General features: G+C 43.7%; 1 protein-coding gene and 1 long non-coding RNA gene across 3 annotated transcripts in view; one reads left to right on the top strand and one right to left on the bottom strand.

Moving 5' to 3' along the window:
• Positions 1–6042: 6042 nt before the first annotated feature.
• The window catches only part of WDR11 (WD repeat domain 11), an 83399-nt gene continuing 62257 nt past the window's right edge, over positions 6043–27184 (bottom strand). Inside the window, exons 18-29 of one of the 2 annotated variants that reach the window (XM_050958934.1) lie at positions 26705–26819; positions 25223–25394; positions 22516–22624; positions 17505–17567; positions 15977–16042; positions 14812–14983; positions 14298–14393; positions 13115–13280; positions 12069–12166; positions 10286–10431; positions 9752–9831; positions 6043–8438 (exon numbers count right to left, since the gene is read on the bottom strand). In XM_050958934.1, coding sequence (XP_050814891.1) covers positions 8281–8438; positions 9752–9831; positions 10286–10431; positions 12069–12166; positions 13115–13280; positions 14298–14393; positions 14812–14983; positions 15977–16042; positions 17505–17567; positions 22516–22624; positions 25223–25394; positions 26705–26819 — 1441 coding nt within the window. In that variant the 3' untranslated portion in view covers positions 6043–8280. Of the gene's footprint in view, positions 8439–9474; positions 9832–10285; positions 10432–12068; positions 12167–13114; positions 13281–14297; positions 14394–14811; positions 14984–15976; positions 16043–17504; positions 17568–22515; positions 22625–25222; positions 25395–26704; positions 26820–27184 lie in introns of those variants that run through there. The other variant, XM_050958933.1, reaches the window with a different exon arrangement.
• On the top strand, positions 19081–20215 carry LOC127053787 (uncharacterized). The gene is made up of 3 exons (XR_007775115.1): positions 19081–19115; positions 19222–19265; positions 20075–20215. It is a non-coding gene; the product is annotated as an uncharacterized LOC127053787 (long non-coding RNA).

The raw sequence follows: 27184 nt of genomic DNA on the forward strand, positions 1-27184 counted from the left end.
AACAGTTACAAAGGTGAGTAACCGTCTTTTCTTCTTCGAGTGATTGCTCACATCCATTCCAGTTAGGTGAATCCCAAGCCATACCTAGGCGGTGGGGTCGGAGTGAGAAGTCGCGGCATGGAGCACTGCAGATCCGAAGGCCGCGTCCTCTCTTGACTGCTGGACCAGGGCGTAGTGGGAAGCAAAGGTGTGGACCGATGACCAGGTCGCTGCCCGACAGATTTCCTGGATGGGCACACGGGCGAGGAAAGCCAGCGACGACGCCTGCGCCCTGGTAGAATGCGCAGTCACACGGCCCGTAGGAACATGGGCCAGCTCATAGCAGGTCCTGATACAGGAAGTTACCCATGAGGATAACCTCCGCGAAGAAATGGGAAGCCCCTTCATGCGGTCCGCTACTGCCACGAAAAGCTGGGGGGATTTGCGGAACGGTTTGGTCCTCTCCACATAGAACGCGAGAGCCCTACGGACATCAAGCGAGTGGAGCTGTTGCTCCCTGCCTGAAGAGTGAGGTTTCGGGAAAAAAACCGGGAGGAATATCTCTTGGTTGACGTGGAAGGCTGAGACCACCTTGGGGAGAAAGGCAGGGTGTGGCCTCAGCTGCACCTTATCTTTATGGAAGACTGTATACGGGGGGTCTACCGTGAGAGCCCGGAGTTCCGACACCCGTCTAGCTGAGGTGATAGCTACTAGAAAGGCAGTCTTCCAAGAGAGATAGAGTAGGGAGCAAGTAGCTAACGGCTCGAAGGGGGGCCCCATGAGCCGAGACAACACCAGGTTAAGATCCCAGGTCGGGGCAGGGAGTCGGACGTTAGGGTACAAACGTTCCAGCCCCTTCAGGAACCTAGTCACCGTCGGGTGAGAGAAAACGGAGCGGCCATCCCCACCCGGGTGAAAGGTGGAGATAGCCGCCAGGTGGACCCGCAGGGACGATATCGCCAGGTCCTGTTGTTTGAGGGACCAAATGTAGTCTAAAATATTGGCCACTGAAACTTCCATCGGGCGGAGACCTTTCTCCACGCACCAACAGGAGAAACGCTTCCACTTGGCTGAGTATGTCGCTCTAGTGGAAGGCTTCCTGCTGCCCAAGAGTACCTCCCGTACCGGGGTGGAGCAGTGCAACTCAGAACTGGTCAGCCACGCAGGAGCCACGCTGCTAGGTGCAGCGACTGGAGGTCCGGGTGACAGAGAGTTCCGTGTTCCTGGGTGATCAGGTCCGGGTGAAGGGGCAGGGGAACTGGGTCGGCTATGGCCAGGTCCAGCAACATGGGGTACCAATGTTGCCTGGGCCACGCCGGGGCTACCATGATCACGCGGGCCCTGTCCCTGCGCACCTTCAGAAGGACCCTGTGGACCAGCGGGAACGGGGGGAACGCGTAGAACAAGTGGGTCGTCCACGGAATAAGGAAGGCATCCGCTATAGACCCGGGTTCCCGGCCCTGAAAAGAGCAGAACGCCTGGCATTTCCTGTTCCCCCCGGACGCAAAGAGGTCCACACGGGGACAACCCCACCTCTGGAAGATCGAGAGGGCGACGTCCGGGCGAAGGGACCACTCGTGTGAGAGGAAGGATCTGCTCAGGCGGTCTGCCAGCGTGTTCCGTACTCCAGGGAGGAAGGAAGCCGTGAGGTGAATGGAGTGGGCTACACAAAAGTCCCAGAGTCGCATCGCCTCGTGACATAGGGGAGAGGATCTGGTGCCGCCCTGCTTGTTGATATAGTACATGGTCGTCGTGTTGTCGGTAAACACTGCGACACAACGACCCCGAAGCTGGTGACAGAACGTTTGACAAGCAAGGCGGACCGCTCTCAACTCCCGCATGTTGATGTGCAGCTTCACCTCCTGCGGAGACCACAGGCCCTGTGTTCTCAGGGATCCCAGGTGGGCCCCCCAGCCGAGATCTGAGGCATCCGTCGTTAGGGACACCGAGGGCTGGGGTGGGTGGAATGGGAGCCCCGCACACACTACGGACTGGTCTAGCCACCAGCTGAGAGAATCCAACACCCCCTGGGGGATTGTGATCAGCATGTCTAGTGGTTGCCTTGCCGGCCGGTAATGTCTGATGAGCCACAACTGGAGGGGCCTCATGCGGAGCCGAGCGTAACCGGTCACAAATGTGCATGCTGCCATATGGCCTAACAGGGTTAGACATGTCCGTATTGATGTTAAGGGGGCTGCCCGCAATCGCTGAACGATCGCCGACAACGCCTGGAACCTTGGCAACGGCAGAAGGGCCCTGGCCACGGTGGAGTCCAGGACTGCCCCAATGAACTCCACCCTCTGCGCGGGGAGCAGGGTGGACTTGTCCACGTTGATCATGAGGCCCAAAGTAGCAAACAGGCCGGTGATCCTGCGGACGTGGCTGCAAACCTGTAGCTCCGACGTGCCCCGAATTAGCCAATCGTCTAGGTAAGGGAACACGTGGATACGACTGCGCCGAAGATGTGCCACAACGACGGCCATGCATTTTGTGAATACCCTCGGAGCCGTGGAAAGGCCAAATGGGAGGACTGCAAATTGGTAGTGAAGGTGGCCCACCACGAATCGAAGGAAACGTCTGTGGTGTGGCCATATGGCAATATGAAAATAAGCGTCCTGCATGTCGAGGGCGGCATACCAGTCTCTCGGATCCAGGGATGGGATAATGGTCCCCAGGGATACCATGCGGAACTTCAACTTCACTAGGTACTTGTTGAGCTCTCGCAGGTCGAGGATAGGCCTGAGGCCTCCTTTGGCCTTAGGGATCAGAAAGTAGCGGGAATAAAACCCCTTGCCTTTCTCGTTTTCCGGAACCGCCTCTATAGCTCCTTTGTTGAGGAGTGTCTGTACCTCCTGCCGAAGGAATTGCTCGTGAGAGGGGTCCCTGAAGAGGGACGAGGAAGGGGGGCGGGAGGGAGGAAATGATACAAACTGCAGGCGGTATCCCGTCTGCACCGTGCGTAAGACCCAGCGGTCCGATGTTATTTGGGTCCACGCCGGGAGGAAAAACGAAAGGCGGTTGGAAAACGGGGGAGAAGGATCCGTGGGGGAAACTGTTATTGCGCCCTCGGGCGCACCTTCAAAACGAAGGCTTGGGCCCAGGCGGGGGCTTGGAGGAGCTTTGATTCTGCCCCCCTTGGTTCCCCGACTGTCTACGCCTTCCATTCCTGCCGCGGCGCCTATTAAGGTCCTGCCGCTGGCGGAACTGGGGGTATGGCCTACGCTGCTGTTGCTGCTGCGGCCGGAAGGGTCTGCGCTGCGTTCCCGGCGTGTGCATCCCGAGGGAGCGCATAATGACCCGATTGTCTTTAAGACTTTTCAGTCTGGGGTCTGTCTTTTCTGAGAACAGGCCCTGGCCTTCAAACGGGAGGTCCTGGATGGTGTATTGGAGCTCCGGTGGAAGGCCAGAAACCTGAAGCCAGGAGATGCGGTGCATCGTTACCCCCGAGGCGAGGGTACGGGCAGCCGAGTCTGCAGCATCTAAGGAGGCCTGTAACGAGGTTCGTGCAACCTTCTTGCCCTCGTCAAGAATCGCCGCGAATTCTTGATGAGCCTCTTGTGGCAGCAGCTCTTTGAACTTGTCCGCTGCCACCCATGAGTTAAAAGCATAGCGGCTAAGAAGGGCTTGCTGATTTGAAACCCTGAGCTGAAGGGCCCCAGCCGAATAGACCTTGCGGCCGAGGAGGTCCATACACCTGGCCTCCTTGGATTTGGGGGCTGGGGCTTCCTGTCCGTGGCGCTCCCTCTTGTTCACCGACTGCACCACCAGGGAACACGGTGTCGGGTGAACGTGGAGGTACTCATAGCCCTTGGAGGGGGCCATGTACTTCCTTTTGATGCCCCTCGCCGTAGGGGGGATGGAGGCCGGTGACTGCCAGATTGTATTGGCGTTGGCCTGGATCGTCCTAATGAAGGGTAGGACGACCCTGGTGGGAGCATCGGATGAGAGGATGCTGACGACGGGGTCCTCGACCTCAGAGACCTCTTCGGCTTGCAGGCTCAGATTCTGTGCTACTCGCCTAAGGAGGTCTTGGTGTGCCCTGAGATCCAGCGGAGGAGGGCTATTGGAGGAAGTGCCAGCCACCGCTTCGTCGGGAGAGGAGGATGAGGAGACCCCTGGCAAGAAAGTGTCCAGTGGGGGGTCCACCTCAGCCCTCGCCTCTGGCTCAGGAGCAAGACCAGGGTCTTGCTGCTTTGATCCTTCCCCTCCATCAGGGGAGGGAGGGGGGCGAGACAACGACGCCTCTGGCACCCTGTGCTCCGCCGTTGCAGGCCTAGCAGGAAGCTGTTGGGGGCCCTGGGCTTGATGGTACGCCCAGGGTGTCCAAAACCCCCACTGCTGCGGACCCTGGTCCTGTTGCGGAGGGTCCTGGAATAAAGCCGCTTGTCTGTCGGTGCCCAGCGCATATACGCTGTCCGCTTGTGATGACACCGACGGCTGTCTGGAAGGCCATGGCGGGGCCGACCGCGGCTGATAAGAGTCTCCGCGGTCCGGCACCGAAGATCTTCTCGGTGCCGGGGATCGGTACCGGGAGTCATACCGGCGCCGGGATCGGGACCGAGTTCTGTCTCGGTGCCGGGATCTGGACCGGTACCGGCCGCTGCTTCGGTGCCGGGATCGGGACCGGGACCTGCCACCGACGCGGTGCCGGGAGGTCGACCGGGACCGGGACCTGCCATCAGCTCGGTGCCGGGAGGTCGACCGGTGCGCTGAACGACGGCGCGACTGGCTCCTAGAGTCACGGTGCCGGTATTGGCGGCTGGAGTCAGACCGTGACCGTCTGGAGGTCGATCGGTGCCGCGAGTGCGACCGGTACCGCCGAGGGGAGCGGTGCCGGGACTGCGAGCGGCGTCGGGATCTCGAGCGACCGTGGCGTCGGGACCTCGATCGCGAGCGTGAGTCCCGAGACGGCGCCGTCATCATGGGCTTGCCCCTAGACGCTACCCGCACCGGAGGTACCGGGGGTGGCGGCTGAGTTGACTCAGTCAGGGCAATGAGGTCCCGTGCCGAGGTGAAGGTCTCTGGCGTGGATGGGACCAATAGCTCAACCCCAGATCTTATGGGGGAGCTCGGCGGTACCGGACTCGACGGACCCACCGGGCCCAGAGTCGACGGTGCTGGTAGCGCCGCGGCAGATGTCGATGCCGGCCGCTCCATTCGAGTCTGCCTGGCTGGAGTTGCAGACTTTGATGGTCTTGTTTCTGCACCCGGTGCCGGGGAAGGTCGGTGCCGGGGAGTCTTTCCGGTGCCGGTGCGATCCAGTGCCGGCGTAGAGATCACGGCCTGTGAAGCTGCTGGGTCAAGTGCCGCTTCCATTAGGAGAGTCCTGAGTCTCTGGTCTCTCTCCTTCTTTGTTCTGGGCTTAAAAGCCTTGCAAATGCGGCACTTGTCCGACCTGTGCGATTCCCCCAGGCACTTTAGACACGCGTCGTGAGGGTCGCTGGTTGGCATAGGCTTTTTACAGGCCGCACATTGCTTAAAGCCCGGCGAACCAGGCATGAGCCCGGTGCCGGGAAGGGCTACAGCCCAGACTGGCTAATAACTATGTACAAAATTATTTACACTACAAACTAATTAACTAACTATACTTAACCACTAACTACAACGGTAGTAACAACGGTAGTAACAAGGAGAGCTAGGGACGTGGAGGACAGCAATGCCGCGCTCCACAGTTCCAACGACCGACACGGCGGTAAGAAGGAACTGAGGAGCGGGTGGGCCGGCAGGGGTATATATCGAGCGCCATGGCGGCGCCACTCTAGGGGGCGACCTGCCGGCCCACTGGAGTTGCTAGGGTAAAAAAGTTTCCGACGAGCGTGCACGCGCGGCGCGCACACCTAACTGGAATGGATGTGAGCAATCACTCGAAGAAGAACTTTATTTTCCCTCACCAAAACTAGTCCTGATCAGTAATCCACCTTAGATGGCTTTATAATAAAATAAAAATAAAAATAAAATAATAATAATGAAGAAAAAGAAAAAAGAAAAAGAAAAAGGAGACAGTCAGCATTTGGCTAAGTATAGCGATTGCAATATTTTTGAATTAAATCAAACATACCACAGTGGTTTTCAGAGTATTTTTTTAATTACATTCTGTGACTGTGTTCATAACCAAATGGATTTTAGGAATGATTTTTACATTATCCATAATTTGTGCATAAAGATAACAGAAATCAGATAACATTGTGCAAGATGCACAATCTTCATACTTAAAAATGAAGCACGTAGAAACACATCCAGCAGGAAGAAGGCCTTTTCAATAAGTTTTTTTTTCATAACATGAAATCACAGATTTAAAACTGTACACTAAAGCATATGCAGATTTTTTTCAGACTTACTGAGAAGTGCCTATAGGGATTTGTCTAAGGACAGATTCTGATACGCTTACTAACACTGAAAAGAACATGAGTAATTTTGGATATACTCAGTGTAAGTAAAGGTGCCAGAATTTAGTCCTTAGTAGTTATACTAACTTTTTTTCAACTATGAGTTAGGCAAAATAAATGCTTAAGGCAAATTTTGTTGTATATATTTTTCAAAGCTAACATAATTATATGTGCTTTGTTTATAATACACTAAAGGAATGTACATTATGGTATGTGGAACATATGGCAGGAAGAAATCAGATACATTATAGTTAAAACATTCAGTTTCCTGTTTATAGAAATGAAATTCAGATTTTCTGTTTGTATAAAACCCACGATGTATTGAAATTTTATCATAAATGCGACTTGGACTTACAATTAAAAACATTTCTGGAGTTAGAGATGTAAACAAATATGGAGACATATGGGGAAATTTTATGTTCTGTTACTTTTACTGTGTAATGCATGAAGTCAAAACAACAGCTAAGCTACCACTTTGAAGATGTAAGTGATATGCTTCTTCACGATATCACATATTAAATTAGCAACAGTAACTTAATTTTAAGTGATTTTTAAAAGTAGCGGTTCCTTAGCTGACATAGGTTCAGTATCCTTTACCTTCATTCTGTGAGTGCAATGTCACAATCCTGGCAAATGGTATTTCAGCAGACATTCCTTTCTTGTAAAATGTTTCTTAATGCAATCGTAAAATAGACACGTCTTCCACATGCAACAGTAATGCAAAGAACACGGTCAAACAGCTAGGATGCTATGGAAACTACCCAATGCTTAGGCTCAAATACTGTATGGCTGGCACAGCAATCAGGAGCAGAGATGCTTCCAGAGGCATTACCTTTTACATAAGCCCTGTCAACCAGGGGAGCCCTCCCTCACAGTAAAGTCGGGAATGACATACTGAAGTCTACACTTGGTTATTCTGTAAAATGCTTTCTCTACCAACTGATCATGGCAGCACATTCAACAGCTAACTATGCTACAATAGCTCCTGAACTGCAGAAGAGGTGCAAGAGCAAGGGTGTTAGCAGCCCTTTCTCCTAGTGACCTTGAATGCTGTGGAGAGATCCTGCCCTGCAGCTTGTGTGGTAGGCTTTTTTGATCTTAAGAACTGAATATGGTGCAGTGCAGCATTTAATCGTTAAGGCATGGAGGAGGTTCAAATTTAAAATAATATGGAATGTCTTTAAAATTATAACCACACTAATATGCTGAAGAAAACACTTTTGGATGGGTTTTGAAAAGTTAAAAAGGAGAAATTTGTAAGTACTTTTAAAGGATTTCTTGTACTTAAAGCTTTCAAAGGTAATATTCACAGCTAACTTCAAGAATGTCAAAGTACGCTGGACTTCCACAAAATAATAATTATGGGCTTGGGCAAAATATATGGCTTTCATGGCCATATGCATGTTTTTGTGATCTACATTTATTCCTTAATTAATTTTTCTTATTAATGTAAAGAATTCATAATATATGCATATAAACTCACCTATGATGAATTCCAAATGTCCACAAGGTCTCTTAAAAAAGTAAAGGTAGCCCTCCCTCAAACTTAACAAATCTTTTAGCAAATTCTGGAACCTTGATCTCTATGCCTAGGATCAAAAAGTTAAAAGCATTTCCAGTTCTATGATTTTTCAGATGTTTCTATGCCTCTTCTCAGAAGTGAGGATAATTAAAAAAAAAGTAGCTGAGATAACTTAAAACTAAGTTATGTCTTAACAAGTTATCATCACTGTCTCCACATATATCTTTTTTTAAAAAGTCTTGTCCAAATGAAACATCTTATATATATGATCCCTAATGTAATGGTCCACGAGAAAGGATATTTTCATACAATGGAATCTCATTAACCTTGGAAATATAACTAACGAATACCCCATCTGATGGAAATCTTATATTTTTATGACAAATGAAGTTGTCACTCTTCAGTCACTTCCTCTTCAGGTTGTTTAAGCTCATTCAATAAATCTTTACCAGCTGCTCCTGCTTTTGAAGCAAAAAGAATAGCACCCTGTTTACAACCCAATGTCTTCAAGCTTCTGGCATAATCTGCAAATACCATATGGATTAGTTTATGTAAATGATGGTTAAGGAAAACAGAAGTGAGAGATAATGGAGAAGGCTCAGAACCAGGCTTCTCTTATACCCACCCATGTCTAAGCAGGAAATGCTGAACGCTGCTGTTAATCACTTGTTCACTTCTGGAACAAGATACCAAGTATCATCTAAAAGCAACCTCTAAGCAAAAAATCCTAATGCAAATGATTTTACAAATAGCTGCTCAGCACCATTATTTCAGATCATCTAATGGCAGCAATAAATTAAATACAGCAACATTTTGATGAGGGTCTATGGAAATTAATTTGAACACCAAGATACAACAATACAAATGTAATATCTTATATTGACATACATTCACTTTCTAATGATAAAAAGGTCCCATTTTTAGCAAACAGACTACAAGATATTGGCAATAAAATAATTGGGATGATCTACAGGACTCACTTGTGGTTTTGCCAGCTGGGAGCACCAAGGTCATCCCAAAATTCATGTAAATAAAAATCTTTATAATGGTCACAATTTTCAAGATTCAACACATTAGCAGAAGTGTACACCGGACAAAACAAGTTCTCAGGTTGCTTTTTTATTGTTAAGCTTTCATCTCACACTATACTTCGATCTATAACTTAAATAATTCTTACAAGCTCAAAACTGATGATCCTTTTAGCAAAGAAAAAAAATTTTTGCTAGCACACACTGCAGGGGAGTGCCAAGAGACCTGAAATTTAATGTACATTGTGGTGTACAATTTTTAAAAAGATAACTGCCTCATTAACCTAGTTAGCTTAACCTAGCTATGTGCCCAGCAGTAACTGGCAATTTAGCCCAAGTTCCATCAGCACCAACATTCTGCCATCTGCTCCCAGTTTTAAAGGTGTGAATGTAAGTAGCAGCATGCACAGGCTTGCTCTTATTCTTGCTCCCTTGTTTGTTTCCCAGTGCCACTGATTTAAGAGAATACAGGAAGAGGCTGGTATTGTGATTTGGATGTATATTTTCTCTCCACTCATTTCCTTATTAATAGAATCATAGAAGATTAGGGTTGGAAGGGACCTCAGAAGGTCATGTAGTCCAACCCCTTGCTCAGAGCAGGACCAGTCCCCAGACAGATTTTCACTCCAGTTCTCTAAATGGCCTCCTCGAGGATTGAACTCACAACCCCGGGTTTAGCAGGCCAATGCTCAAACTACTGAGCTATCCCTACCCCCTTGTTCCTTCAAGAAATGTAGTACACACCCTGGGGGACATAATAATTAGGAGTTTCTTTTCCTGTACAGACTAGCTAATTTTATATATATACACACCATATGTCTTTAGGTAAAGGATATTTGTATCTTCATTAACTTCAATTGTGCCATACTTCAGACACACCTCAACAAATAAGGCAGCTCTATCAAAATACCTCATGCTGTTGAAAAGAAAAAAACAGACTTGTTAGGACAGGAAGATTTGAAAGTTCTTCAAACCATTTTGATCTGGCTTACATAACTCTGTAATTCAAGACTATTCAATGAGTTGCTCTTTGATGCTAAAGTTTTGAAAGGACAAGGTTCAATTTACTAGCTCTGAGTAACAGCTGTTATAAAATGTTAGCACTCGTTTAGATGCTGGCACCTTTAAAAGCTGCTGAAAATTTAAAATGCCAGCATTTTTCTTTGAAATTACAGAAAAAGCATCAGTACAAGCACATAGACAAGGATGACATGTTGTTGAGGTAACTGTCAACTAAAGAAAACAAAATGAATTGTTCAGAAAAAGAATTAAATGTAAGAAGTTCACAGAAAAAAACACATTTCCTGCGCATACGCTCAGGTGATAATTTTGGACAAAGCAGTGTAGAGAATGTGCTCATTCAACTCTACCTGTGCAGCATCTCTGCAACCCTTGTAAAACATCCTAGTGATAAGAGGACAAGGATGGCCTTGGATTTCTGGTTGACTTGGGGAGCGCAAAGGTGATCAACCCAACGTTTCAAGACATCACCACACTCCTCTGAATTCAAACGAACCTTTGGGAGATAAAGAAGGCCCAAGTCTGAATGCACCGATTGCTATATAACTAAAGAAAACATTTCTGTGACAATCCACGTACAAGTTTCCTACAAGATTGTATCTGATTATAACTTCATTACAACTCAGCAGATTCTTACTCAGAGTTTATCTCAAGTTACCACTTCCGAGATCCCAAATGCATTGGTCCCTACACTGATAAAAGGAAAATGAGAAACACAAAAAAGTTCTCAGATCACTTAAACCTTGACATAGGAAATCAAGCTTGCTTGCTTGCTATGCATTTCACTACATGTACTCCTGACAGTATGCAGAAGTCTTCCAGGGGGTACATCAACTCATCTAGATATCTACCTAGTTTTACAACAGGCTACATAAAGAGCACTAGCGAAATCAGTACCAACTAAAATTTCATACGACTTGTTTATACTCCTCTATATTCTGTAAGCTGAAATGTAAGTACAATATTTATATTCCAATCGATTTATTTTATAATTACATGGTAAAACTAAGAAAGTAAGCACTTTTTTCAGTAATAGCATGCTATGACACTTTTGTATTTTTATGTCTGATTTTGTAAGCAAGTAGTTTTTAAGTGAACTGAATCTTGGGGATACACAAGATAAATCAGCCTCTGTAAGGGGTACAGTAGTCCAGAAAGGCTAAGAGCCACTGCACCAACAGGCTTCACTGCAATCAAAAGTGTCAAGAAATTAAATACAATAGGAGAAATCTCAACTTCTCCTGAAAATCTAAAAAACCAAAACGGACAAATAAAAAATGGGACTCATCTATTTTGAAAAAATCTATATTGCCCCTTTCCTTTACTTCATCCAGTGAAATAGCTAAACAGATAGAAATTTTTATTACTTTAGGATAGACACCTGTGAATTATAGCATCTTTTTATTATTTTAATTTTTTTCCAGACATTAGGGATATACATTTTTGCAAAAGAAAAATGTAAATAATAAGAACAGGTTATTAAAATGTCTTTGACAAATCTTTGGTCACAAACTAGAAAACTGGGAATTCTGACCATTCTCAGTCCCCAATCCTATAATCTGATCCATGCAGACGGGCCTCTGTACCCATGAGGAGACCATCTAGGACTCCCTGTGGGAGAAGGTGTCTGCCTGCAATAATCCAGTTGCAGGGCTGGGACACTGTAGCTTAATGCATTGGAAAGAACTTTTCTCATTGATATGTTTCTGAATTGATACTGTAAGTTCTTCAAGTCTGAAGGACCTCGAAATCCACACTAATCTCTATAAATATACATCTTGAGGCAGATCTTTATGTTCTAAGTTAAATTAATGCTTATTTTATTTCTAATGTTCTGCAAGCAGTTAAGGTAAAGAAAATGTCTTTTACAACTAAGTAAAAGACATAGGATATCTTTTGCAATTTTAGTTACAGGTGGCATTTTTGACAGGGTGATGGGAAAAAATTTAGACCGTAACCAATCAATAGAATATCAATGGAACAAAATCATCAGTGTATTTTAGTTGCAAGCTAACTGAATCATTGACAGTATATAAACAAAACCAAATGCCACTGGAGTTTAAAATAAGCCAAAAATTGATGAGGGCTTCTTTGTACTATCTGGGTAATAATCTGGATTGAGCAATTACATACTTTTGCCAGCCAAGCTGCACGGTTCCATTCTCCGTAGGTTTGCAAATAACGACATGCATCAGCAGCTTTATCTATTAGACTGAGCAACTGCACTCCCTCTGGAAAATAAAAGTAGATTACCTAAAATTTGACTCTCAGCTAAGGGGAAAAAAAGTTGCTATTTAAATGCAACAGATACCCCCCAGAAAGGGTCCCTTACTGCCTTTTGGGATACAGGAGCTCCACAAAGTCCCCAGTTCTTAACATCCACCTCTTCATGCATTGTAGAGCTTTGGAGCTCTGAAGGTTATTCAGGACACCATCTCCCTTTGCCTTACATGACATCTGCAGAGCTTAGAAATGCTCCACAAGGTCCTAACCTCTCCTCTGCTTCTCTATGCCTCAAACAGACATGCTAAGTAGATCATTGGACCACGTAGACTTAATCAGTGTCACAGAATTATACCAAACAAGCAGTCTGATTTCTACAAATCATCCTTTAACTTTTTTTTTCCCAAAAAGTAGCCTAGGCCCTAATAAATATATATATATATATATATATTAACAAAACAGAGTAGTATGCTTAAGAAATGCCTAATCACCTATAGACTTCAGAAATTCCAGTCAGTCACCTTACAACAAGCATCTATTACATTAGGTAGAAAAACATGCAGATATAGTTCTAAGAGCCCATTTATATATTAATGGATTTGAAACAAACAAACATAGAAGGACTTTCATTTCCAAACTTTGTGTTTTAATTTTAGCCAATAAATATGCTGTTGTTGTCATTAGGAATGTGGCAGCAGTCTTCTTTGATATTAGCAATAAATTGCAAACAGGTTCATTTCTGTAATATGGTTTGTAATAAAAAATACACCGACTTGTTCAGTCTTCATATCAAGTACTTACAATTATGTCTAATGCTTTTGGTACATCTGCAAACCCATAAAACAAGCACCCTATATGGTTTACTGTAAAAAGAGATTTTTTGTCTAACTGTATTAATTTCCATAACATTTATCAGTATTAATTGCTTACAAACAAAAGGAAAACACATATTTTACCTGCTAGCTTTCCATTTGCTATCATGTTGGTTGCTACCAGTTTAATGGTGCTTTGAGAAGGACCTGAAGAAGTGACAGTAGTGACCAAACATGCCTTGAGTGAATCACAGTAGTAATGTGGGTTTTCTGCACTTGTCTCTAATAATAGTTGTACTGCTCTGTCAGTCTGGTGAGAACAAATAAAATTACATCATCTTAAAAATCCCACACTTTTGTTTGGATGTTTTAACCTTTTTAAAAAAACAAAACAAAACTCAACAAACAGTTATAGTAACAGAGATAAGAGGAAAAAAAATCCATTTTTTCAAGTTTGTTTACTAACTGATTACGGTCCCAATTCAAGAATGCACTTTATTCAGGACACCACTTAAGCACAAATGCTCTGAATAGGGATAGGGTTAAAGCACCTGCTTAAGTGCTTTCCAGAAAGAGGGCCTACAGAGTGGAATCAGTAAACTGAGCATGCAGTTTTCCCTGTTTGTGTGGTCCTTCAGAGAAATAGACAACAGAAAAGCAACTTAAAAAGTAGGAGTGAAATAAGATCATATAAGCAAAGGAAATGGTCAGAGGATGGTACCTGCAATAACCTAGCACAATTTTTTTGAAATTCACTATATTTAAAGTTGATAGGTTAATGAATTATGGAGAAATACGAAAGGCATTATATATACTTAGTAAAATCTGATTTTAGGCTGCACTGGTTGTGTTGGCATATTATCTCTTTATTCATGTCAAATCTTTTAGATCTGACAGGCGTCACTGATGCCACTATGTCGTCTTGTAAACTTGCATACCAATACTAGCAGTTTTTCCCTGCAAATACTAAGCTATCTGAGCAGCTTGGTTATTTTCTTTCAGAGAACTCAAAGGATAGTATCTGTTTGGTCATCTGACTGAAGAAAACACCCACGTGGAGCTCCAAAAGAAGGATGTGTGTTGAGGTGCTTTTCATAGTTGGATGACATTTAACTCTGTTTCCATTTCATTGGACCCAGATGGTGCAGTGGGACAACATACCCAACTGTCTAGCCAAAACTGGGTCTTGGCTGTAGGTTAGCTTGAAGAAACTCGGCCCAGATAAGACAGATATAAATGTCGTCTGAATAGAGGAAGTACTGAAAAGAACACACAAAACCCACAGAAACAGATAAGGACATTACAAACAAACAAGCCACTCACAAACCTGCCCCAAGAGAAGAAGTTGGTCAGCACATTTCCTGGTGTGGTCATATGTTGATCTTTTAACCTCCTGCAGATGTACCCTTTCAAGCTGAAATTTCTGCAGAGAAAAATTAAAATGATTACAAATCTGAAAATAAACTAGCTAATATATGAAAGTGAATTTTTTCCATAATATGAATTGGAAACATCTGCAAAAATATGTGAGCTTAAAAATATATATAAATGTGAAGTACGTATGAATGACCTTCTAAGACTATGCTACTATTTATTTATTTATTAAACCACAAAAAAGCCCAGCCTTTAAATAGTACTGAATGCTTTAAATTCACAACAACAAATACACTGAGTTAAGGGTAAAACTTCATTATTAAAACACAGTCATACACCTTTTAATTTGAAATAAAAGTGAGGCACTTATATGTAGGAACTTAAAAATCAAAAGGGAAAAAATGCTCGTCATTTTGTTGATTTAGTCACATACCTACTAAATACTATTTATAAACAGTTTTCAATACCTGGAAGTAGGAATTTTCACACAGTATGTCATAGCATATATCCAATGGGTTGATTAATTTTTCTTGCAGACTATCTGTACTTTTTGCAGTTAGTGCTTTTTCCTGAGAGAAACTGTGCAAATAATGGGAAGCAACACTCCAAAAATGCAGCTCTGATTCATCCCCATAGAGTCTAAGAAGTCAAAAATGAAAATGAAGCAAACCCTACCATTATATATTGTAACTACAACATGAGACTAGTTTAAATTCCCAAACCCGCAATACAATCAGTTGTAGCCATAATACTGATTCATTGCAGATTCCCCCCTCCTCCCTTCACTACTAGTAATTGTTCTGTATTTTAAAATAATTTCTTTATTCAGAGAATAAGGTACATTCTTTCTGGAATCACAAATATTGTGGGTTACTAATAAGACTTCTTATATATGACATCACAATGATCTCTTTTGAAATATGTTTGACAAACTAGGAAGTAGCAAGTTGGAGGAAAGACTTTTACAAGGTTAGTTAAGGTTCAGTAAATCTCTCCACAAATTAGTTTAGCAAAGGCATTCAGCACTTAATCTATCCTTAACATAACTTTCTGGATTACTTTATGCTTCACCATTAAGACACCTTTTCAACTTTAGGAAAAAATCAACCATAAAAGCTTGCAAGCAACTGAAAAATGCAGAACAGGTTAAAAATTGTTATGATTTGGGCAGAACAACAACATGACAATGGTCATGGAATTAAAAAAGAGCCCATTTTCTCTTTTTCTTTGCTTGCATATGGGCCTAGATCTTAGGTTATAAGATCTTTGGGAGAGAAATTGGACTCTATAGTCTAGTAAAGTACCAAATAGACTTTTGGGCATTGTAGGAGTAACTACTACTATTTCAGTGTAAGCATGGTAGTTTCTTCCACCTTTCTAAAATTCAATTCTGTTCAACCACATTAAAGAAGTCTTTTCATTGTAATATAAAACTCAGTGCAAATACAAATAATTCACTAACATAGTAACTTAGACCTTGAAATACATACACATTCTTAACTTTATGTACATCATTAGTGTCATTCATTTTAATAATACTACATAGATGCTTAGAGTTAAACACATTTGTACGTGCTGACAGGGTCAGGATTATTTAGAAAAATCTTTTGACTTTATCTGAATCTCTGTTACCTTGCAACCAGTAAACATCTCTGTAATAGAGCAAATTCAGGATCAAGCACAAGTTTCTTGATGTCACTGCAAAAACAGAAAGTCATATCTGATCTATAATATGCTGAGCAAGATTTTTAAAAAACAAGTACTATACATTACATCTAGGAATTAAAATTTAAAAATGAAAACAAGCCTTTTATATCTTCTTGTCAGACAAGGAAAGTAGAAGTTTATCTCATGCTGGCCTGAACAAAGGCCTCTATCAAATAATATTTAATCATAGCAATAGGAACTATACAAGTTTAAGTATGCCTAAACCTTGACAGGAGCAATTCATTGTTTATCAGTTTTAATAGTTAAAATCAGTCTGTCAAGAACGTTTTCTGACTTACATGTATTGCAATACATGTGAACTACCAGAAGAGTATACCTGAAGCTGTAATATTGGTTTGCAGCAATTCTATGTATTATAAAATTAAATTAATAATCATGTCATAATTATGTAAATATAATCTGGGTGGTGTCACTGGACAACAAATACATGTATTATAAATCTATGAATTCAGTTTTGCATGCATTTTTCTACATATAGAAGGAAATTAGCCTTTTTTTTTTTTTTTTTTGCATGTAGGGGAGAAACGGGAAGTGCTTCCAGTTTCTTCGCTGCAAAGACTGCCTTAATAGTTTAAATGAATGTACTGCCATCTGTTGGCTATGCAACCAGGAAGACTGATGTAGTATCGCCAGAAGCATGAACTTCACCCATGAAGAGTAACTTATCTTGAAAGTATCAGAGGGGTAGCCATGTTAGTCTGGATCTGTAAAAGCAGCAAAGAGTCCTGTGGCACCTTACAGACTAACAGACATACTGGAGCATGAGCTTCATATTCACCCACGAAAGCTCATGCTCCAATATGTCTGTTAGTCTATAAGGTGCCACAGGACTCTTTGCTGCTTTTATCTTGAAAGGGTAGGATTTTCAAAAGTGCCAGTATGATATTTTTCTGGTCAGGGTTTAAAATTCTGCATAAGGTTTCAAATTACACTTTTTTTTTTTTTTTAAATAGGCTGCACTCATCGGGGCAGCACTCTGAGGAGCAGACATGTTGAGAAACATTTGCCAATAAACTGTGAATGCCATTTGAATTTAAATGCTGAATATTCCTGGGCCTCCTGCTGGCAGCCACCATCTTCTGTGGCATCAACAATATGTCTCAAATCAGACATGAGTTTCATCCCACTTTAATGTTTAATACAGTAAATTATTCTGTCAAGTCAATATTAAACAATTTATTTTAAGAAAGATTTCCAAGTTGGGAAGAATGCTACCATTCACTTTTCATTAGACAAAGCAGGTCATGAAGGTAGTTAAATTTCATTTATTGTAACAAGTACTTATCTTTAAACACAGTAAAATGTTTTAATACAAAAATAAAATTATTCCAGATTGGCTGCTAAATGAAAAACCAATCATTGCAACTTTTGCTGCTGCTGCAATCTCATTCAAAGCAGTATTTTGTTAAAAAACTAATAAAATGGTTCTTACTTGGACAATGAATTCAGCTGTTTTTGAAGCAGATTTTTAATATTGTCATTCTCTGGATAATCACTGCAAAGAAAATATTTGATTTAACAGGAATATATATTCTAAGAATTTTATATTTCCTCATAACTAAATTGGCAATACTATCTGAAGTGGTGGAAGAGTGATGGCTATGTACAACACAAAGCATGGAGGAAGCAAACTTAATGTTCTCATGTCCTTAATTAAAAAAACAGTTTAGACAGAAAATCTTGGACATCAATTAATATTTCCCAAGTACTAATCATGGCTAATCTTCACTCCTGCTCACCCGTATTACTCCCAAATCTTTGTTACTGTCTCCCTTCTCTTCACATTTCCCTCTTACCCACTCACCTTTAGGACTCCCCCTTTTTCATGTTGCCTGTCCATTGATAATCCTCAACCCCACTTGTCTCACAAGTTCTTTTCTTATCTCCACTTCTTCTTCTATTGCTTACTGCTGCTTATTTTCAGCAACAATAAATCCAATCTTGACCATCCTCTTATTCTTACCCTTTATGCCCAACTGTCACCAGGGCTTTCCCACACTGGTCCCTCACCAGTGATGAGCTGCTAAAATCTTAACAACCGGTTCCCTATAAAAAGTTCTGATTTAAGGGATGTGCCAAAGCATGTATTTTTTGTACTAATAGGGTTACCATACATCTGTATTTTCCTGGGAGGAATTTTTAATATTTAAAAATTTAAATTTTAAAAATTCTGCCCAGATAGCGATTTAAGAACCAAAAAGCCTGACATGTCCAAGAAAATACAGATGTATGTTAACCCTATCTAAAGTTCTTTTTTAAAAAGATGGGCCTGAACTAGAAATGAGCTCCTTTTCACATGAGTGGGTCCCCGCCACTCCCTTGGGGTATGCTAGGGTGACCAGATGTCCCAATTTTATAGGGACAGTCTCAATTTTTGGGTCTTTTTCTGATATAGGCTCCTATTACCCCTCACCCCCGTCCCGATTTTTCACTCTTGCTGTCTTGTCACCCTAGGGTGTGCACATGTGTGGGTCCCAGCTGCTCCCTGCCCCCCCTCATTGAAGCAGGTATGAAGGGTTACTGCCCTGAGAACTGCAGGGCACCAGTGGACATGGGGCTGGCTGCAGACAGGGGCGTGGGACAGGGCTAGCTGGAGGCAGGGAGTTTGCCTACAACAGGGGCTGGCTGTGGGCAGGTCATGCAGACGGGTTGGCTGTGACAGGGACTGGCTGCGGGCAGGGGGTAGCTGTGGCAGGGGACGGTTCGGGTGGCTGCGGGCAGAGAGTGGCTGTGGAAGGGGGTGGCTGCGGGTGGAAGGGGGTGGCTGCGGGCAGGGGGAGTGGCAGAGAGCGACTGCGGGCAGAGGGCGGCTGCGGGCAGCTGCAGGCAGAGGGTGCAGACGGGCTGGCTGTGGGCAGGGGCTGGCTGTGGCAAGGGGTGCAGACGAGCTAGCTGTGGGCAGAGGCTGGTTGTGGCAGGGGCTTGCTGCGGGCAGGGGGCTGGCTGCGGGCAGGGGGTTCAGACGAGCTAGCTGTGGGCAGAGGCTGGCTGCGGGCAGGGGGTTCAGACGAGCTAGCTGTGGGCAGAGGCTGGCTGCGGGCAGGTGGGTGGCTGTGGGCAGGAGGTGCAGACGAGCTAGCTGTGGCAGAGGCTGCAGACAAGCTAGCTGTGGCAGAGGCTGGCTGTGGGCAGAGGCTGGCTGCAGGCAGAGGGTGCAGACGAGCTAGCTGTGGCAGGGGCTGGCTGCGGGCAGGTGGGTGGCTGCGGGCAGGGGGTGCAGAGAGCTAGCTGTGGCAGAGGCTGGCTGCGGGAAGAGGGTGCAGACGAGCTAGCTGCGGGCAGGGGGTGCAGACGAGCTAGCTGTGGCAGAGGCTGGCTGCGGGAAGAGGGTGCAGACGAGCTAGCTGTGGCAGAGGCTGGCTGCGGGAAGAGGGTGCAGACGAGCTAGCTGTGGCAGAGGCTGGCTGCGGGAAGAGGGTGCAGACGAGCTAGCTGCGGGCAGGGGGTGCAGACGAGCTAGCTGTGGCAGAGGCTGGCTGCGGGAAGAGGGTGCAGACGAGCTAGCTGCGGGCAGGGGGTGCAGACGAGCTAGCTGTGGCAGAGGCTGGCTGCGGGAAGAGGGTGCAGACGAGCTAGCTGCGGGAAGAGGGTGCAGACGAGCTAGCTGCGGGCAGGGGGTGCAGATGAGCTAGCTGTGGCAGAGGCTGGCTGCGGGAAGAGGGTGCAGACGAGCTAGCTGCGGGAAGAGGGTGCAGACGAGCTAGCTGCGGGCAGGGGGTGCAGACGAGCTAGCTGTGGCAGAGGCTGGCTGCGGGAAGAGGGTGCAGACGAGCTAGCTGTGGCAGAGGCTGGCTGCGGGAAGAGGGTGCAGACGAGCTAGCTGCGGGCAGGGGGTGCAGACGAGCTAGCTGTGGCAGAGGCTGGCTGCGGGAAGAGGGTGCAGACGAGCTAGCTGCGGGCAGGGGGTGCAGACGAGCTAGCTGTGGCAGAGGCTGGCTGCGGGAAGAGGGTGCAGACGAGCTAGCTGCAGGCAGGGGGTGCAGACGAGCTAGCTGCGGGCAGGGGGTGCAGACGAGCTAGCTGTGGCAGAGGCTGGCTGCGGGAAGAGGGTGCAGACGAGCTAGCTGTGGCAGAGGCTGGCTGTGGCAGAGGGCGGCTGCGGGCAGCTGCAGCATGGACTGGCTGTGGGCATGGGGGGCAGGTACTCACACGGGGAGGGCAGCTGGTAGCAGCCCGAGCAGCAGGATGCAGCCGGGGACCCAACAGGCAGCAGCAGGAGCCTGACAGCCAGAGGTCCAAGGAGCAGCAATAGTAACAGCGCCAGGAGGCAGCCCACATGGCTCTTGCAGCGCAGCGCCTCCCGGCGGACGGGAGGAGGAATTACAGGCTTCCCAGCCAGATCCCATCAAAGCTTCCCTTGCAGGGAAGCCAGTTAACAAGCGGTTCTAAAACTGCTTCTAAATTTAACAACTGCAAACTGGTGCAAACTGGTGCAAACCGGCTCGGGCTCACCCCTATCCCTCACTCATCAATCTCACCCTCATTTCAATTATAGTAGAACCTCAGAGTTACGAACACCAGAGAGACTAACTGACCAGACAATCACACACTTCATTTGGAACTGGAATTATGCAATCAGGCAGCAGACACGGGGGAATAAAAGCAAATGACGTACTGTACAGTGTTAAATGTAAACTACAAAAATAAAAAAGGAAAAGTTAAAAAAAGATCTGACAAGGTAAGAAAACTGTTGCTGTCCTTGTTTAATTTAAATCAAGATGGTTAAAAGCAGCATTTTTCTTCTGCACAGTAAAGTTTCAAAGCTGTATTAAGTCAATGTTCTGTTGTAAACTTCTGAAAGAACCACCATGTTTTGTTCAGAGTTATGACCAGCCTTCATTCCAGAGGTGTTTAGAACTCTGAGATTCTACTGTATTCTAGAATCCCTGCTTTCATAAAAAACCATCCCCAATCTCTTCACCTCTCACTCCCTTTCATCTCCTTGAACTCAAAGAAACCCAGATTTCCCCTTATAACACTGTAGCCTTAATTTTCAAAAGTGGTTCATGATATTGGGTGCCCTACTTTTTAGGTGCCCAACTTGAGAAACCTGAAAGGGGTGGGTGCTCAGTACTTGTGAAAACCACTCCCCTTTAAGGAGTCTCCAGTTAGGCACCCAAAAATAGAGGCCCTCAAAATCACTACCCACTTTCGAAAATGTAGGCCTGTGCGTTTGCAGCCGTTTTTTCTTATGGCAGTCTTTACTTCTTTTACATCCTCCCAGCTGAGGGGTTGCCCACACAAACACTTAGTTGGCAGCAAGCTGGTGTGTGAATCTACCCCATACTGGCCTGCTGTACAGTAAGTGTGTGTGTTGAACCTGCTGCTGTGCACTAAAAATTCCCAAGTGAGCTTTAATGTATTCTGTTTCAAAGCAGCGTAGATCAAGCATACAAGGGAATTTTTAGAGCATGGCAGAACAATCCACATGGACACTTAGACCACGGCATGCAAGTGAAAGGTATAGTCACACTCCAGCTAGCCATGAACTAAGTGTCCATGTAGACAAGCCCTGAGATGGCTCCCAAAGGCTGCAGTGGAAGTGTCTTTCTTCTCTTCTCTTGCTTTTTGCAGCCTCTTCCTCTTTCTCACTCCATTTCCATTTTTAATCAATACCCCATTCAACTCCCTATTCCCTTCCTTTCAAAGCTGAAATCATCTGTTCCCCAATGGACTCACTGCTCTCCATCTCATCACAAACCATCATGCTTCTCTTTGGGGAGTTCAACTTTCATGATGGTGTCCTGCATAGTCCCTTTAGCTTCCATCTCCTTACCATCTCATTTGACTTATGTACTTTATATTTCATTTGCATTAAGGCCATATTCATAATATATATCATGCAAATAATATTGTCTATATTGAGCATATCATTTTTCACATTGATTATCTTCTTAGATTGTACACTCTTTAGGGCAAGGAGTGAATCTTCCTATGGTCTGTATGTTGCCCTGAATAATCCTCATGGGGTCTAAGTTATTGAACTATAAATAATGTTACATCCTGATGAGGTGCTCCATTCTGATAGGATTCTGCACCACTAAAGAGAAAACATGATCACTAGTGTAGGGGAAGGGACACTTGGAATTACTCTCTTGTGGCCACCTCTAACTTTGAAATCACCTGCTTTTAGACTGAAAACATTTTTGGTTTTTGATGCAATATGTTGCATGAGTTTCTAATTCTGACTACAGACAATTGCTATTGTCTTAAAAACTTAAGGTCTGTTTTCAAAGATGAAGGTAGGTTGGTGCCACTTGAAATAAAACATCTCTGAACTCACATCCCTCTTGGTTGATTACAGAGAAGTACTGCCCTCCATTCCGACTGCTCTTTAAGTGGTGAAGTTCACCCATTTAACAACCTTCTCCCAAATAATACACAGGAGATCTGCATGTGATAATAGTTAAAAGTTTGAACAGAAAATGAAAACAAAGCCTTACATGTGTAAAATATCTAGAGTATATTTATCATTCCATGGCTGATGCAGCAAGAAGCCTTTTAAAACTAATGAGGCCCTTGGAACAAGGAGATAAGGGCACCATACAGGCTCTGAAAAAGAAGAAAGGAAGTGAGGAGGGAAATGAGTCACAGTCAAGATCTACGAGTAGCTACCCTCTAATGACATAGCATTTAACAACTATAAAATATATTGGTAGGTGCCTGTGCGAGAAGATAAAATATTAGATGTTGGGACAGATTGTAATCCCAGATGTACAGCATGGATCATTGCACATGAAAGTCTGCTGCTACACATGCAAGAAGATTTTCAAGGACATACAGTTAGTCACTATACATTTACAATCAGAACCTGGTCTCCTCTTTCTCTGGCTTTTAGTTTAGTTAAAATCTAGTTGCAGATGAATTTGCAAAGTAAAAGTGAAATTTGAGTTAAGCAGCGATGTATGTGGCGGAATGCTTCTATAAAGCAGATTTGAAAAAAATTCACGCAAGATATGCCAGAATGCCTCATCCTTATACATCACAATTACTATGGACTCCAGTGATACTGAGTCTTTATCACAGTATTCAGGAATATCTGCAGAGAAAACATGAAGCATCAATACGGTTTTATAGGGAGAGAGAATTAAACTAAATGTATATCTATACTGAATGCCTCAAAAGACTGGTCAGTAGGGATACTTGTGCCTAACTATTGCCATAATGAATCAGATTGGCAGTCCATCTAGTCTGGTATCAGTCTCTGACACTAGTAAGATGCTCCAGAGGAAGGGGTTAGATTCCCTGACCTAGAAAATTATTGAATTATCTGCTCCTATGGGAAGTTTCTTTCTAATCTCCACCTGTTAGTGGTTAGCATAAACACAAAACTATGACAACTTTTATTACTTATATTTTCTATCTTATCTCATGTAACCTGTGAGTGTTTTCATTATTGCTATAAATGTCTAATCCTTTTTTGAATCACACTAAATTCCTGGACTCAGTGATACCTTGTCCTTTAAGCACCACAGGTAAATGACACAAATATGCATTTACACAATTTAATTTTCAGGTCTCAAAAGATAATTTATGATAACTAAACTATCCTTCAGTGATGCTGATCGCACTGCTACTTGTCTTTTGTCAAAACTATAGCCTTCATAATAGGAAAAAAACAATCCATTTTTATTGTAGACAAAGTTAGCAAAGTACTGTATATTAAATCAGAATATATATCAAACACAGCATCAAATGATGATTCTCTTACTTTCACAAGTAGTCCCAATGATTTTAATGGGATTGACCCACAATTTGAAAAATCTGGATCATCTTCAACTCACGATTTGATGTATTAACCATTTTAGCTGCACAGTTCACCCCAAAGATGAAATAATGTAAAATCAATTTTTTATAAGAACTTATGCTAGCTAAAAATATTGTAAAAAGTCAGATAATGAGGCTGTTACAAACTGACACACTTCTACAATTTCATGGAAACATCCACGTTGGCCATCCACTGAACCAGTCAATGACTAGGATTCAAATTCTGGAAATATACAGCAGTATAATAAAAGCAATTTTTCATGTATCACAAACATGCTGTGTATGTGAATTACTGTTCTGATGCAATGAATTTATATATCCATTTGCTGCATATTTATGCAGATAAAACTAAAAAAGCAAAACATGAATTATTTAGAAATATCAAAAGCTGTATAACCTATTATAAAATTGATCCATTTCCCCAAATTTTCTGGTGTTTGTGAGCTACTTCATCTTCTGGCTAAGACTGATGTCAGTTTTAAACAGTAAAGACTACTTTGCACACCTTTCGAAATGAAATATATTATGGTCTGTAGCAAAAGAGAAACAATTCAAAGCTGTCATAAACAGATGGTTAAGGTCTCTTTTACCTGTAAAGGGTTAAGAAGCTCAGTAAACCTGGCTGACACCTGACCAGAGGACCAATAGGGGGACAAGATACTTTCGAATCTTGGTGGAGGGAAGTCTTCGTTTGTGTTTTTTGTTTTGTTCATTGTTCGTTCTTGGGACTGAGAGGGACGGGACATCATTCCAGGCTTTCCCTATCTTTCTCAATCAGTCTTTCATGTTTCAAAATTGTAAGTAATAGCCAGGCAAGGCAGATTAGTCTTATGTTTGTTTTCTCAACTTGTAAAGGTTTCTTTTGCTGGAAGAATCTTTTATCTCTGTTTGCTGTAACTTTGAATCTAAGGCAGGGGGGAAGGGTCCCTCTAGTCTGTCTGAATCTGAGTACCCTGTAAAGCATTTTCCATCCTGATTTTACAGAGATAATTTTTACTTTTTCTTTCTTTAATTAAAAGCTCTCTTTTTAAGAGCCTGATTGATTTTTCCTTGTTTTAAGATCCAAGGAGTTTGGATCAGTGTGAAGCCTCTCAAGGCAACCCAGAGAGGGAAAAGTCTGGGGGAAAAAGGAGGGGGATGGTTAATTTCTCCTTGTTTTAAGACCAAGGGGTTTGGGTCTGGGTTCCCCAGGGAAGGTTTTGGGGGAACAGAAAGTGTGTCAGACACTAAATTCTGGCTGGTGGCAGCGTACCAGACCTAAGCTAGCAATTAAGCTTAGAAGTGTTCATGCAGGTCCCCACTTCTTGTACTCTAAAGTTCAAAGTGGGGAAAAAACCTTGACAAAAGCACATGAACCTTAGGTGCTGTTGAGATCTCTCAGACCTGTTAATACTTGTTCATCCATTCTAAAACATGTTGACTTCATAGTTGTCTCTAGAACTCTGATGCATCCATCATCTGATGCCAGGATCACTTTGTCTGAGGTACAGCAATCCACATCCAGTATTCGGAAGTTGACATTTCTTCCACTTCTTAAACTGCTTACCATCTGCACCTTGAAATATTAAGACATTTTCACTTGTAGTAACGCTATTAACCACACTGGTCAAGATTCTGTGTTGTGCCTCCCAGAGGCGTTTCACAGAACTTGCAAGATAGGTGGAGCTGGAAGGGCTAAGGGGGCATCTTTGCACCCTCATGATCATGGAATGCTCTGGGGGCTGGAAAGGCCCCAGTATAATTTAGCGAGCTCTGAAGGCCAGCCGAAGTTAGAGTAGGATACCCTATGGGCCATGGCACTCTCTGCAGTGCTGCATTCTGAGGCCCTGTCCTGATACATGCACCCTGTCCCCACTCCTCAGCCTTGCCCCAAGGGCTTGGGAAAGGCTCTTTAGAGAGCAGCTTAATTCTGCAGTGCCTGCACTAGATATAGCGCTTTTCAGACACCCTTTACACTGTTCCAGTCTACTAGAGTGGCCTGCAGTGAAGCAGCAGCTCTGTGGCATGACACTGAAGACAATGAAGCTCCACTAGAGTTGGAGCATCATAGATAAGAAAGAAGTTCTAGAGACAGATCTAAGGAGATGTGGCTCTCGCAAGTTGTTTTCCTGGGGACTTTGACAGATTTTCGATTGGAAGTCAATGAGCATTTTAAGGTTTCTACTTAAAAAAACCTTCTTTCATTCACAAAAGGAGGGAGTGAACAGCTGCAGGGAGAACTAACCAGTAGCATCAACATTCCTCAGACATCACTCCTGGAGGAAAAGATTACAGAGTCATAGCCTGCTCTGCCTGTGGAATCAATGGAGTTCAAAGGTCTATGGACCTCTGGAGGAAGGAATGCAACTCCAACTACATAAGATGAATCCCAGAATTTTTAAGAGCAATTTTCCTGAATACAGATTTCTCTTGCAGGAGAGGAGAAGCAGGGCCAATGTTAATATCAAGTGTCTGGCCTTCTCATATCCTCTAATTAGTTAAAACCAAGCTCTGAAGAGAAGACAACTTTACAATTCCATAAACACAGATGTTCATTAAACTTTGATAAAGTTTTTGGAAGGGAGATTTTTCTCTTTCTAAGTCTGAGTTCAAAACAACATATGCAACCCAAACTTACTAGAAGAGTGGTAAAATTGTATATTTCAATAGAGCGTCAGCTTTCATAGTGAAAGGCACTTCTCAACTGAAATCAGATTGAAAAACTAAAAACTAAAAGTCCTTTGTGAAAGGCTGGGTAACTATTACACAGATGTCAGCAACAGATTAAGTATTATTTTAACCAGATTGCTTGGGCACCTGACCTTCTCTAATTCAAAGCAGCATATTTTGCACACAAGTAAATACTGATAAGAAATAGATGTGTACCTCTTTTGTGTCCCAAACTTCAGCTCCATCATTGTACATTGTTATCACTTTTTGATTTCCTTTCCCAGGGGCAAAGCGTATTTTTCTCACCCAGCTTCGGTGTGTGGGGATCCCCCTGGGGACAAAAGGACTATAGGTTCAATTTCATTCTCAGGAACAGATATGCCATAAATTGTTAATATAAATTCTCCCTTAAGCATTTACACTTTGATCCTGTATAAATTTGTAGAACTAATCATCCAAGGCTATATAAATAGATTAGCAAAAAACCCACAAAATATCAAAAATTGACAGCGCTATTAAAAAAAAAGTGGTCACGGGGAAAATGTCAGAACATTTAATACTATTAGTTATCAAAATTTATTATGAAATAATCTTGCTTGGATTAAACATAACAGGCAAGATCTCTGGTCAGTGTGAATGATCGTCAGTTTCATTTAAGTCAGTGGAACTATACCAGTTTACAACAGTGAGAACATT

The sequence above is a fragment of the Gopherus flavomarginatus genome, chromosome 6, assembly GCF_025201925.1.
Source record: "Gopherus flavomarginatus isolate rGopFla2 chromosome 6, rGopFla2.mat.asm, whole genome shotgun sequence".
In the NCBI taxonomy this organism is placed as follows: Eukaryota; Metazoa; Chordata; order Testudines; family Testudinidae; genus Gopherus; species Gopherus flavomarginatus.